Below are 14,402 nucleotides of genomic sequence, written 5' to 3' on the forward strand. Positions count from 1 at the left end.
TTTCTCAAATTATGGTCATTTTTATAAAACTACCAATTTTAGGAAATGAGCAAATTCTAAGAAACCCCAAGGAAGAGAAATGTTTTTCTAGCACCCCTGGTTTTTTGGAAACCTTTAAAAGCTTGTATGTAAAAAATAAAATAAGGTAAATTAAAAACTTGCATATATTTTAAAGAAAAATAATCTTTTAAAAGATTGTATAAATAATTTTTAAAGACTGCTTCCTGAGTTATTTATTGAAATATAATTTTAGGGTAATTTAAGTCTTTATATCCTCCCTATGTAATATGAATAATTTTTTTCCTAATGAATTGGTAAAGAAATTGATAAAATTTAATATTTAATATCATGACTAGTAAATAAGGGTAAGTTGATGACATTTTTAAAATCAGATTTTTATTTGTAGCTAATATTCCACTGATAGAGATTTTTTATATTTCTTCCTTATATTAAAAAAAGAAACAGGCATTTTTCCCCCACATAGTATCAACACTAGGGAAAGAAACAGAAACACCTCTTAAGCCACTGGACAGTTTGTTTTAACATAAGAGAGAACAATAATTTTTATTAATCCTGTAATAGGGCTTTCTTTTATCTATTCTTGCTTATTGGCTGTCTTTTAGTATCTCTCCTCACATTTAAAAAGAGTTTCAAGGGTTAGATTAAGGGTCTAAAGCTTAAAATCATTGGAGACTTGATTGAATTAAAGTGTCTGCACTTCAGGGTGGGGGTGGGGGTAGATCTGGTGTAAGATTTGGACAGAGCTCAAATACCTACAGCTAATGTTGGCACCTGGGAAAACACTACATACACGTGAGGGCTGTAAACTAAAACTCCCAAACTTTATTCAACAGAGATCAACACAATTCCAGTACCAGAGTTAAAGGCATGTCAACTTTAAAAAATGAAGATGGTTTAGGATTAAGAAGAATTAATCAATCGAACATCAAAACTAAATTTTTTTAAAAGGCAGCATTTGCACATGTGTTAGTAACTGTAATAATAGCACTTTTCTATCCAATCCACTAAAAGATTTTATTAACATACATGACAATTATTTGACCTTGACAGGAAACATATGATATTATGGTGTTTTCCTCTCTGTATTTTTTTTTTCCATGTTTTTTGGAGGCTTTTAAACTAACAGTGATTTCCAGCATGAACTTTTGAACCAGATATCTATTAAATCCTGCCCTCCCTAATATTAAGCTATGTGACTTTAGGGAAGATAGCCTCTCTCTTCTCATTTTCCTCATCTGTAAAATGTGATAATAATACTATAGTCATTTTAAAAAGTATATCTAATTCATAAAATTATATCCATGGGGGAATACATGTATAGCACTTAGAAGCATATCTCTCACACTGTGCTAAACAAGTGCAGGGGTCAGAATTTTGGAACTTTGGCAAAGGGTAGACTATTCACAAAATAGAAATGATCAAAGCAGTTAAATTTATGAAGATTATGGCCTTGCAATCCTGTGCAATATTTATTTTTTTTAAACAAACAGCCCTTGTCTTACAAAAAAACTAAAAACGATACCCTTGAAAGCTTACAATCTTGTAACTTTTACTATTAAGAGTTCTTCTTTAGAGTGTTAACTTTTTGACATGCCTGGATCCTGCCTTTCTCTGCCCTGGCTTATACTGGCCCTGCTGCTTTCTCCAGCATCCAGATGCTAGGATGATCATACAACAGCAAAGAAAGATGACAGAGGTACAGAGGGCCACTGGAGCCAGCCACATCTTTGAAGTCACAGATGCCCCATCAGGTGTCATGTCTTCATTCTCAGCTGTGTGGTTTCTGCTGTTGGACCCCTTGGTTTTATTTAGTAATTGCTTGCTACTGTTGAGTCGGGATGGAATAGGCCTATGAAAAGCTTTTGTGTCTATGGGAACAAAGAAAGGAGAAATAGTCTTGTTATCTGGATTATTGATGAAATCAGTGCTGTGTGACACCATATTTACCTCTGTGGTAATGGAGTTATTCAGGGAAATGAGTTTTGCCCAAGAATCTGTGGTTAACTCCTTGGAATACCTAGTACTGTTTGTGTTGACAACCAAATCTTGATGTGTGGTTGATGACGGCATCTCTGTTGATGGTAGCATTTGGTTTATCACTGTGGTTTGTTGTTCATCTAAATGCGTAGCTTTTAAAATCCTTAGTCTGTCCCGTGTGTTAGATGAGGAACGAGTATTTAGATATGTGGGACGTGATTGTTCAAAAACCAGCAAATCTGGATCTATACCTGAAAGATAAATAAGGCATCATTCATTTTATTTTTTATTTCAAGGAGAGAATATCAAAGCACAGCTTGGAGAAGTCTTGGGTTTGCCACCAAGTTAGTGAACTGAGCTTAAGTTCAAGTTCTACTATTGCATATTTCTGGAAGGCTTAGAAACGTACTGGCCACATTTGAATTTATCTTAACTTTCAAGAACACTTTCTGTTACAAACAGCTGGCTCCATCATGGAGGATTCTTTGTGTCTGCCAGGGCTTCTGGGTAACAATAGCCAATGTTAGTGCAAGAATTGCAAAAAAAAAAAAAAAAAACAGTAACCATTTGAGATATGTAGCATCTTAAAGTTTTAAAAAAATAAATAATACAGAAGTATAACTGTATTCAAAATCATGAGCAAAGCCCTCTGTCTCCTCCCTTCCCAGTTCCTGAAGGTAATGACTTTGTCTTCAGTATTTTCTCTCTTGTAAAGGAACTCCTTTCCCTCTGACTTCAGACACAAGCAAATATTGCTCTGTCTATAAAGGGGAGGGGAAAAAACTTCTCAACAGCTTTTCAGTTGTCTCTCCTATCAGTTTCTGTCTCTCTGCCTCTCTCCCTCTCAACATAACGATATCCATTTCCTATCTTTGTTGTTTGCCTTCTGCCATCTTGTTCCATCCACACTATTCTGTCAGAATTATGCTTCTGAGATAATCAGTAGTTTCCATATTTCCTGGCCACCTCATTGTTCTGACTTCTCTTTTACCCTCAATCCTGCTGGCCATCCTTTCCCTAAAATTCTCCTCTTGTGACTCCCTGGAATGCAGACTCTCTTGACACTTTATCTCAGATTGCCTGTTTCTCATTTTTTCTTTCTTTAGCTGGTTCTCTCCTTGGTTCAAACTGGTTGTGTGCTTTCCACAATCTTTAGTCTGTTGTCTTCTGCTGAGTTTTCCCTTCATCTCACCCCTTCACCACACACACACACACACACACGAGTATCCTCATCGGCTGTCACCATTATGTCAGTGGCACTGAAATCCGCATCACCTGTTATTTCCTCTTTCTCGGTCCCTGGTCTCATTGCTCCTGTGGTCTACTGAAGGTTCCCACCTAGACATCTCATGTCATCACTGAACAGTCCCAAAGCCAAAATCATTTTGTCTGGCTCTCTATCCCTTTCGGTGACCTCACCAATCTTCCATCACCCAAGCTGGAATCTATGTACTGCGGAGCAATCTTTGACTCCACTCTCTTCTTTTCCTTCATCCAAAAAGTGGTTCCTATCTGGTTCCCTCCCAATGTGCTGGTAATCATCCCTCCTCTTCATTGCAGTTACGGTCACCTTCTCCAGATCTAATGCTTCCCTGACTAGATATTCTAATTCGCATCCTGCATATTATTTTTCCAGACTAAAGGCAATCACACTCATCACTTTAATGATGACGTTCTCTCACTAAATTCCTTTGCTGGTTCTCTGTTGCTGACAAAGTCAAGTCCAAACACTGCTTTGTCCAAAACACTTTTGTAACCTGGCCTACCCTATCCTTACCCAGATTTTCATTGCAACCCCGAAAGTGCCCCTTTTGTAGCCAGATCTGTTTTCTACTCTCCCGTCGTGTGATACAGAACTCCTTGTCTTGCCTCTGCCTGGCCTCTTCCACGAAGCTGCCTCTGAACATAGGTTTCTTTAGTCTCCTCTTCTTTTGAGTGCTTGTACTTGAGGCAGTATCACACATTTTTGTATTTAATTAGGTTCTACACTAATTGTGAGCCTTGTCATATCAACTAGATTGTAAGAAACTCGAGGGCAGACATACAGCTGCCATCTTCTGCAATGCTGCTCCTGGACTGAATTAGGTGTTCAGTAAATACAACCAATGACGAAATTTAGCGCCTTTGTATCCGGATGGCAAAAATCTATTCTTTCACATTTACCAATTTGTACCATGTGTTTGTATACATGGGCAAGGCACGCTTAAATGTGTATTTATCTAAAATAATGGTTATCTTGGGACCATTGGTAGGCTAATGTATGTTAGTAAGTGCATTTCCTTGTCCTTGACATCAATCTTTGTAGAAGCCTTGTATACAGTGTCTGTCCATAGACCTCAAAACTGCCACTAAGCATTGTCTTTGTTCCTAGTAGTATGCTTAGCCCCTCCAGTAGGAATGCCTTCTTTTTTTTTTTTTTAATTTACTTATTTTTTTCAGCGTAACAGTATTCACTATTAGGAGTGCCTTTTGGGGCTTTTGCTAGGGGCTCCTGGAATATAGGAAATGCTTAAGCTCTTCTTTGATCACATACAATTTGTTATCATCTGGAATGAATTCATCAGTGCTGAGCATGCCAAACTAGAGCAAATTTATTTGTAGTTTTCTGCCCTGGATGCCCAAAACTTTTCCAGATAGAGATCATGGGAAAATAGTGGTTCAGGTTGTTACCAGCCAGTTTCTAGGTTATACATCTCTACTAGAGCGTTACCAACATTCTTCAGCATAAACACAAAATGCACAAATCATTACCTTCTGTTACGTTGTATAAAATGGCACTGGTTCCAGGCTCTAATATGCAGCTCTCCAGTGTGGGGCAGTGAACATGGAGGCAGTTGACATTGTCATGCATGGGATCATGGTAGAAGACAGCCACGTTACAGGAAACTGAAAGGAAAAGTGCATCTGCAGGTGGTTTTGGTTTCTCCCAGCTGGAAGAGCTCTGAGTAGCTTCTATTTCTTCCAAGAACATGGCATTCACACCAGTATATTGCAGGGCTATGTTCAGACATCTCACAGAACATGGTGAACTACAGTAACTGTTTCTATGAATGTGGAAAATGCCCTTTTAAAAGAAACTGTCCATGGATTTTTCTCTAATCTTTCACACATTCCATTCCACACAGGATTACCTGGAATCATTTTCCAATCCCAGGATTTTATGTTCATGAAAAGTTCAGTTGGCTACAGAAGCCCCTGGGGCTTATCAGATTTCTAGTTGCAGTGCCCTCTCAGAATGCTAATGCACCGGAGTTCACCAGAGAAAGAAAAACAAAAATCAAGTGACAGATGTTGTAACAAAAGAGGGAGTCATGGGAAGGCAAACACTGCAATTACTGGGAGAGGCCCAGATGGTAGAAAGGCAGCAGGCCAGGTGAACGCTACCCTGACCCTGATTATAGGGGAGCACTAGCCCCATTTGCAAATCACACATCCAACGGAAAGCCCATTCAATGTCCTTTAAAGAGGAAGAGAGTCCACTGACAAGGATGTGAACATATGGAATTCTAGTGGGTGGGGGTACGTCACTGATGCTATCCCCCTTCTCCTAAATAACTTTGCTCCATAAAATGCATCATGTTATTTCTGGAAACCCTTAAGTCTGATTTGCTGAGTGCCAGTATCCAGTCTGTCCTCCCTAAAGTGCAAAACAGACTTTCCTCCTGCTGCAGTGTAGTAGGAACCGTGCGCTGGGAAATATCCATTGACCAAAGGTATCAACTTCTTTAATAAAATAAGATTACAGAGGGATAGCATACAATTACCAGACCTCAGAGTATCCCTAAAGCTGTTGTGGAACTGTGGTTGGCCAAACCTTTGCTGCTTCTGTGTAAGGTTAACTGTGGGGAGCTCTCTCCCACCCCTCCCCCGTTACCTCTGGACCAGCCAGGAGGATAAAGAAGAGGGCAGAATTCAATGAATAATACATTGCTAATACATTTTAGACTACAAATGCATTCCTTAAAGATCGGACTGTCAAGTTTAAGGGAAAGGATTAAAAAATATTCAAATTTAGACATTTAAATTTTTGATAAGAAAGTACTTGATGCTGTAAAGAGAACAATTTTTAAAGAAGTTTTATATTCCTCTTCGTGTACATTTTAGAGTTCCAGCTCTGAACAGGTTAGTTATTGCAGGACTGTGGCTTTTTAAAGTTCTGGCTTCCAGCTAAAAACAGACGTGTGTTCGTGCCCTTTCTTCTGGAGGAAGAAAACCACAACTTGGAAGCTACAGAGGCTCTAAAATCATGGAATTCTACTGGATGCTTAAAGTATCCCTGGAAGTCCAGAGGACACAGTTTCCCTGCGATGGACAGTCAGGTAAATTGATACCATGGGAAAATGCTGAAAGGCACAACCCCCCCCCCCCCCCACACACACACACCTTCCCTTCAGGCTTATGGGAGTTAGAAGCATCTTTAAGGTGAGAATCTAGATTGGCAACCTTTTCAAAAAAATTTCCCTTTGGGGCACCTGGGTGCCTCAGTCAGTTAAGCGTCTGCCTTTGGCTCAGCTCATGATCCCGGGTCCTGGGATCAAGCCCTGCATTGGGCTCCCTGCTAGACGGGAAGTCTGTTTCTCCTTTCCCTCTGCTGTTGCCTCTGCTTGTACTCTCTCACACACACTCTCTCTCTCTCTCTCTCTCTCTCTCAAATAAATAAATTCTGTAAAAAAAAAAAAAAATTCCCTTTAAAAAATTAATTGCTCTCTTGTGTGCCTGATTAACTTTCTAGGGCTTAGCCCGGGACAGCTTCTCACACTGTGGTCAGTTTACACCCTTGGGTAGCCTCAGTACACATCCCAGAAATCTGCCATGTGTACTTGGATAGGAGGCACTGGCAATTAATAAGTCAGTATCAAACCATGGAAAGAAAGTGTAGAAGAACCAAGAGAATTATTTTAACGTATTGTGTTGCTTTTGCTATTTCTTTCCAAGTAGCTTTAAAATCTTGGAAAAATGAAAAACAAATGAAAGTAGTCTTTAGACAATTATAACTGGAAATTCTGCAATAATGAAATGTTTTCCTTATTATAAACCTTGATCATATTACATGGGTGATGCTTAACTCTGATTCTGGATTTCAGACAAAAAAATCAGAATATTTAAAATATATATTTATTTTCTTTCTTTTTGCTAGTTGACATATATCTACCTATGTCCTTCAAAACATCTAAACAATCTAAATTCTTGCTCAATGCAACCCACATTTGCTCAACACAAACAAGCACATTTCAAAAATTTGAAATATTGAGATCACCAAAAGAAGTTTGAAAAAGAAATTATTGTATTATTTTTTGAAGCCAAATATGCCATTTTGGGGGGATGTGGAAATATTGTTAGTTAACCCTCGAGGAAATAGTTTCATTTAGCACTTTAGTGAAGAAAAGAAGATTCTGTGTTACCTGTGGGTTCCATGGCACTCTGGATCATCACCAGATTTGTAAACTGAGCCAGAACTGATCCAAATGGCAAAGTCAGTCTCAATCTCTCTCCTGCCTCCCCCATCCCCTTGTCTCTCCCTCATCTTCCCTAGTCCTGATCATCTGTTCCCTGCAACCTCTGCCTAGAGCTCCTTACTTAGGTCTTCATTTTCTAAGTTTCTCCTGATTTTTGCTCAGGCATATCATTGATACTTACCATCCTTCCTAAGGCAGCAGCTCCTGCTACATTTCTGGCCGGTACTTTCAGAATAATACTTCAGGAACTGAGCTCCCAGCTTCTGAGACTCCTCCAGGTCAATCAGAAGACCTGGAAAGCGACGGATCCAACAGTCTCTATAAAAAATGGTGGGTGAGCAGAGAGAGTCTGAGGTCCACCCCATGCTCAGCAGCAGCACCAAGGCTGTTTCCACCACTGCCACGTGCATTTCCGTGGTAGGAAGATCGGGCAAGAAGTCTGAGATCCAGACAGACGCCGAAGCTGACCATCAGGGTTGAGGACAGGTTCTGGAATTTCAAAGCTGTTGCTAAGGGACTCTCCTAGAGAGTCACCTTCTAGAAAAGTGAAGCCATTCTTTGACTGTATATTGATTTTTCTGAGCTGAGCCCTAGGTGAACATTTGACTTTCTGATGTTAATTCTGAACATTTTCCAGGCCATTTTGATACTCTGTCCCTTACCCTCTTGAAGATGTGGATTCTCTCCTCTGCTTTTCTTCTTTCTCTGAAAGTGAATAGTCACAGACACCTCTTCCTAAGTAAATATAAAGACAAGTGGAAATCCTAGCCCAGAGTCTTTCTGAGGAAAACAATAATTTAGTCACTTGACGTCAGATAAAGGAAGGATCCATTACACCAGAAACAAGACATGGTTTGTAAGGGGACTGTTGTATGGTTTTAAAGAAACCTGTGACTGCAGACTTTTAATTTTTAAATTTTTTTAATTTTTTTTAAAGATTTTATTTATTTATTTGGCAGAGAGAGAGAGAGAGAGATCACAAGTAGGCAGAGAGGCAGGCAGAGAGAGAGGAGGAAGCAGGCTCCCCACCAAGCAGAGAGTCTGAGGTGGGGCTCGATCCCAGGACTCTGGGATCATGACCCAAGCCAAAGGCAGAGGCTTAACCCACTGAGCCACCCAGGCGCCCCAACTGCAGACTTAAAAAAAAAAAAATTTTCCCCCTATGATTTAAGTTCTGGTATTTACATTCACCAGAAAACCAGTTTGTGCCCTGGTTTAAATTTTTTGTTTTTATTAACAAAATAACAACAACAAAACCTTGAAAGTAAATGAAAACTGAAAATGAAAAAAAATTAATTTTGCAGTGATTTTGAAAACATTGAATGTGGATATGTGGATCCTGGTCACTTCTTGGAGCTAGGCATTCCCCACCCCCTCAAAGGTCAACCACAGACTTTCTTTAAAAAGAGAAAATAAAACATAACAGTGAAAATTGTGAAGAAGTTCAAAAAGTGGAAGGGGGGGGCACCTGGGCGGCTCAGTCATTAAGCATATGCCTTCCTCTTGGTTCCTGATCCCAGTGTCCTGGGATTGAGCCCCCATTGGGCTCCCTGCTCAAGCGGAAGCCTACTTCTCGCTTTCCCACTCCCCCTGCTTGTGTTCCCTCGCTCGCTCTCTGTCAAATAAATAAATAAAATCTTTAAAAAAAAAAAGTTCAAAATGGGGGCTTGTTTGCAAGTTATAAAAGATACTTCTTTGTGAAGCATATACAAAAATGCATAGTATCTCTGACTAAAGCAGGGACAGTTTCTAAGAAATGTGTATTAGGGAAATGAAATGGTTTTAAATTTCTAAGTTTTAATAAAAATCACTTCAATTGCAAGGCTAAAACATTCGAAAAGATACTAAAGGAGGCAAAAAATGGCCTCTCACTTTTGTGAAGGTTGTAGTTTCCATATCCCATGATGATGTCCACGTTGACAACGTAGTTCAAAATATGAAACTGTTGGGCTTTTATCCTATTTTTATACCAAGCATAAGTGAAAATCAGCCTTTCGCATAAAGTACGGCTGAACTGCTCTTTTAAAAAAAAAAAAAAAAGATAAAGCTTTTTCTATCCTGTGATCTCAGTTTCTTTCGTACCTTTTGCACAATGACTCATTCACTTACTTGGCACAAAAATGTTAACATTCTTTGAATTTTCATTTCTCTACCTGTTTTGTAATAATAGCCTATCACATATGCTTTAATTTTTAGAAATATATGATTTAATCATCAATAATAAGCAAATAATCAAAGGGCTGAATAACTTTAAAAACAAAACATTTTACTTTCTCCTAAGCAAAAATTATAACATGGATTAACTCCTAACCCTGCATAAGCCACCTAAAATATACTAAAAATGATTAATGTGTTATTCTATTGAACTTCTCATAGAAAACAAGTTTCAGTTGCTTACCTGCAAATAATCCGACCATTCTGTCTGTTCCAAGGAGAAAGGGAAGAGAGGTTTCCTGATGGCAAAGTAAGCGACAGGCGAGGAACAAAAAGATTACTCCCTTTTTCTCCATGAGGTTCCATAGATACAGCAATTAGTTCATGCCCCGGGGACATAAACCAGAAAGTCAGCTTTCTAACCTTCTACCCTCAGTGTCTTTCAATCACATTAAATGCAGTTTCTTTTGTGTGATATAGAATTCCTTGAAGTTCTCATGTATCCTGCAGGGATAATGGAACAACCCATAATTGCTTAATCCTTTTGCTGTCAATTGGTGTTCAAGTAAAGATCAAAGTTGCATTTTTTTAAAGAATCTCCAAATTCCAATGTAAAAGCATGCTTTAAAATTTTTTAAACTTTTTTTTTTTTTTTTTTTTTTTTTGTGATTGCATAAACATTCAGTTGGGAAACCAGGAACTTCTTGGAGCCAAATATTTTGAAAAGGAGAGATAGAAACTGGACTGCAGGGGCAGAGGGAGGAATCCACAATGGGCTGAGATATGTGGCCCAGAAACATCTAGTCTCAAAATTGTCCATGTGAGATGAAATTACAGAAACCAGAAAGCAATTCCAACTCTGAATAAAAAATTGCTATATAGGCTTTTATAGATTTTATCAAATATTGAGAACTGTTACACTATTGCAATGCAGTGATATATTGTATTTATTTCCAACTGAGTGCTCTTAAGAAGGGTTCAAAGATTGTATTCTTACCTTAAAAACCACATTTTTCTTCCAAGAGCCTGATTCAGTTGTTCTAGTCTGGGAACCAGAATTCTTAAAAGCGTCCCAGGTGATTTACTAAGATGTTTGGAAAACACTGACATAACACTGACTGCAAAAAAAATGGAAGTTTTACTTACATTAAGATGCTCAATCGGAATTAAATATGAACGATTTTTATTTTTTTTTTAATATTTATTTGAGAGAGAGAGAGTGCACACATGGGGGGGGTCAAGGTGGGGGTAGAGAGTGAGGGGGAGGAAAAACAGACTCCCTGCTGAGCAGGGAGCCTGACCTGATGGGGGTGGTATAAAGATGAAATGGGTTGGATCTCTTGTCCCTTCCCAGAGATCATGACCTGAGCTAAAGCCAAAAGTTGGATAGCCAATACACGGAGAATCACCCAAGAGACCCTGAGCCATTTTTAAAGAACTGTACTACTTTAAAGTCATTTAAATTGTCCCACATGCTTGCATGAAAGGAAAATATTTCAGTTTTGCTTGTTAAAAAAGAAAAGGAAATAATCTTTATTAAAATGTTTTGCTTTTTATTAAATTGATATATTTTTCACTTTAAATACCCAAACTTTTGGGGCACCTGGGTGGCTCAGTTGTTAAACATCTACCTTCGGCTCAGGTTGTGATCCCAGGGTCCTGGGATTGAGCCCCACATCGGGCTCCCTGCTCCATGGGAAGCCTGCTTCTCCCTCTCCCACTCCCCCTGCTTGTGTTCCCTTTCGTGCTGTGTCTCTCTCTGTCAAATAAATAAATAAAAATCTCTAAAAAATTTTAAAAAATAAAAATAAAATAAAAACCCAAACTTACAGAAAAGCACAAAAAGGAATAAAAACTACAGTCCTATAGTCTTAACACTTTCATTAACATCCTTCTAGACATCTCTATAGAAAATAGATATATATATGCCATTGTACGTAAATGGATTCATGCTGTTCCAGAAACTGTTTTTTAAAGATTTATTTATTTATTTATTTTAGAGACAGAGAACATGAGTGGGAAGGGCAGAGGGGAGGGAGAGAGAATCTTAAGCAGACTGCACACTGAGCATGGACCCCACTCAGGGCTCAATCCCACGACCCCGAGGTCACGACCTGACTTGAAACCAAGAACCTGATGCATAACTGACTCTGCCACCCATTTGTCCCTCCAGAAACTGTTTTCTAAATACCCAGGGTAAAATTATATTTTTCAGGGTTTCTAAAGAAGGATCTACATGTTTATCCTAAGTTGTAATGGCTCTCCAGTATTTCATTCTACGAATGTACCAAAATTTACTCTGTACTTCAGCTTCCTCAGCTATGAAGCAAAATAAAAAATTATATTGTAATCTACAAAATCACTGACAATAGTGCTTGGCATATAATAAATACTCAATAAATGCTGGCTACTATTACTATTATACGTTATGTTTTCTAATTTTTTATTATTAAAAGCAACAATGTAATAAACATCTTGTACTTAAATATTTTTTTTCTTCTCAGTCATTAAGGTTGTATTTTCCAGAAATTCTTAAAGAAACAGCCTGTGTCTGACACTTACTGTAGTCTTTTGTAAAAAGATCATAAAATATAAAGTGTCTGAAGTGAGTCATAGTACCACAAAGGCCAGTCTTTATTATTCATTGTTCAGTCAATAACAGATCTATAAAATTATACCACCAACTATATATGAGCAATATTTTCATAAGGCTTAGAAATAATATTTTAGATCTTTTATAAATGAGTTTATATTGCTTTGACTTTGCATTTCTAGCTCAACAGAAAGCTTACTGTGTAAATTATAAAAATGATTTGATCTTTTAAGATACTTCAAATCCTAAGTGACATTATTATCATTCTCAGGGTCAAAAAGCTTACAGGTTCAGTGCCTGGTATTGTCAGACTCACACCCCAGATTCCCTGCCCAAGCTAATCTTACTCTGATAATATTACTGTGCGTGAATTGCCTTTCTGATGTGCATCATTCTTTGAGTGTGATCTTTTTGGGTCTCTTTTTAGAAGGCAAGAAAATACCAGTCTGAGGCATATCCATGACGTTTGGAAACAAAAGCATCCATTGGTGAAAGATTCTAAGAGGACATGGAAGAGACTAAGAGCCTGTTCTTCTTGGCTGACCCACTGAATCTGGCATTGTTGCCAGTGGAGGCACAAATAAATCCCAAGTCCAAGCCTCTTTAATAGAGGATGTGCCTCCCAGCAAAATTTGCCAGTTTAGGGCCTAATACTAGAGGTGGCGCTTTACTTTCCCAAAGCGGTTGCTAAAGTCATGGTTGCCTACACCCAAGAAACTTAGAATGTCTTGACTGCACCCTTATTGAGAACAGAAGTGTGAGAAGTTGCTTGAGAATCATTACTTTTATCAGTAATGATTTAAAGTCCAAGAAACAAGGCGAAAAGATAAAGTTCACAGATTTAAAAACAAAAAACAAAAAACAGATGAATAAGGCAAGTCATAGATCCATCCTTGTCTCCTTCACTTTTCCCAGGGAGGCCAGAATCTACTAGAATTTTTTTCTATGTCTTTAATATGTTAGTTCCTTATCCATGGTGTTTTATAGAGAAGATAATGGAGGACAACTCACCACGAGGCAGTTAAGTTACATAGTGAGAAGAACAAATTAACCAAAAAGGTGCTGAAATGATTTCATGCTTTACCAATCTTTCTTCTCTGGTTTTTAATGCTTCCCCCCTTGCTAAGGTAAAATGTTAATCCGGTTGTAGGAGATAACTTGTTTCAAAAAGCGGAAATGTATTTATGAAGAAGGTGTCATTTAACAACTTGCCATTCCAGAAGACAGATGAAGCTTGTCCCCAAATACATCTCCTCCCCAAGTTGAGGACTATTACGGAAGAATCTTGGTCTGGGAAAAATTTCAAATTTTTTTTGTTTTTGTTTTTTGTTTGTTTTGTTTTTTAGGATAGGGTGCCAGTTCCCTCCCAATCCTTATCCCTCCATCTACCCAAAGATAACCTAACAGTATCCCTCTCACTCCCTTCTAAGATTAATTCATATCTCATGAACAACACGAGGTCTTCATTATTTGGCCTGAGCTTTTTACTCATCTCTTTGCAACGTCCAGTGAGAGAAGACCGGGAAGTTGCCCCTCCTTCATAGTCCTCATGGGCTGGGGAACATAGGGTGGCAAGAAAAGCCACTCGGTAGGCCAGTATGACTAAAGGCGGCCAGATCTTCTGCTCAGACCATCTGTCATGGCTAGCCCAACCAAATTGAAATAGGAAAAGCAATAACTTTTCGACGAGGTTTTAAAAGAAGTCACGTGTCCTCACTTAAATTGTCTTTCTTTTAATAGTATAAAAAGACTTAACGGGCCCCAGCAGCAAATACAAGCTCCTCTGCTTCCCGACCCGTTTCATCTGCTGTACTGTGCACCCCAGCGAGCCCTGCAGAACCTGCTGCCATCTGCCTGGACCTTCTTTCTGCAAGATGGCTCCTACACGATGACCCTGGCGAAGAATCAGCTCTAGGTGTCACCTGCGTGTGTAGGGACGGCCTATGTGCCTCAGGCCCCGGGACACTATGCCGGATTGGGCTAGATGGGCGATCCCAGATGTGATGTCATTTTGACTCCCAGGACCCCCGACTCCCATCATCCCGGCCCCCCCACGCCTGTTTCTTCTTCTCTTCTCTGTCTCCCCGCTCGTAAAGCAGCGCGGAAGAAACAGCGGACTGGCTTCACCTCGCCTCCAGTCCCCCTCCCAACCCGCGCGTCGCTGCGGAGCCCGCAGGCCGCAGAGCCGCTGCGCCGGGCGT

General features: G+C 39.1%; 2 protein-coding genes across 2 annotated transcripts in view; one reads left to right on the top strand and one right to left on the bottom strand.

Annotated features, from left to right (window-relative positions):
* Window positions 1-12,032, top strand: part of LOC131839875 (small ribosomal subunit protein mS35) — a 64,242-nt gene extending 52,210 nt beyond the window's left edge. Inside the window, exon 8 of the mRNA XM_059187603.1 lies at window positions 6,153-12,032. Within this exon, the coding sequence (XP_059043586.1) occupies window positions 6,153-6,326 (174 nt within the window). The 3' untranslated portion in view covers window positions 6,327-12,032. The remainder of the gene's footprint in view (window positions 1-6,152) is intronic.
* On the bottom strand, window positions 695-7,864 carry LOC131839872 (MANSC domain-containing protein 4-like). The gene is made up of 3 exons (XM_059187593.1): window positions 7,636-7,864; window positions 4,750-4,884; window positions 695-2,249 (listed from the first exon to the last, which is right to left on the bottom strand). The coding sequence occupies exons 1-3, from the start codon at window positions 7,862-7,864 to the stop codon at window positions 1,591-1,593; spliced, it is 1,023 nt and encodes a 340-aa protein (XP_059043576.1). The 3' UTR covers window positions 695-1,590.
* Window positions 12,033-14,402: the final 2,370 nt, after the last annotated feature.

This window comes from Mustela lutreola, chromosome 8 (assembly GCF_030435805.1).
Source record: "Mustela lutreola isolate mMusLut2 chromosome 8, mMusLut2.pri, whole genome shotgun sequence".
Classification (NCBI taxonomy): domain Eukaryota; kingdom Metazoa; phylum Chordata; class Mammalia; order Carnivora; family Mustelidae; genus Mustela; species Mustela lutreola.

What these genes read in the sequence shown, in the direction of transcription:
- LOC131839872 (XM_059187593.1), bottom strand. Translation starts at nt 7,864, where the DNA reads ATGCACGTGGCAGTGGTGGAAACAGCCTTGGTGCTGCTGCTGAGCATG. An exon ending in CTGCTGCCTTAGGAAGGATG is followed by an intron (nt 4,885 to 7,635) that starts GTAAGTATCAAT and finishes TTTTCCTTTCAG; the next exon opens with TTTCCTGTAACGTGGCTGTC. An exon ending in TTTATACAACGTAACAGAAG is followed by an intron (nt 2,250 to 4,749) that starts GTAATGATTTGT and finishes TTTATCTTTCAG; the next exon opens with GTATAGATCCAGATTTGCTG.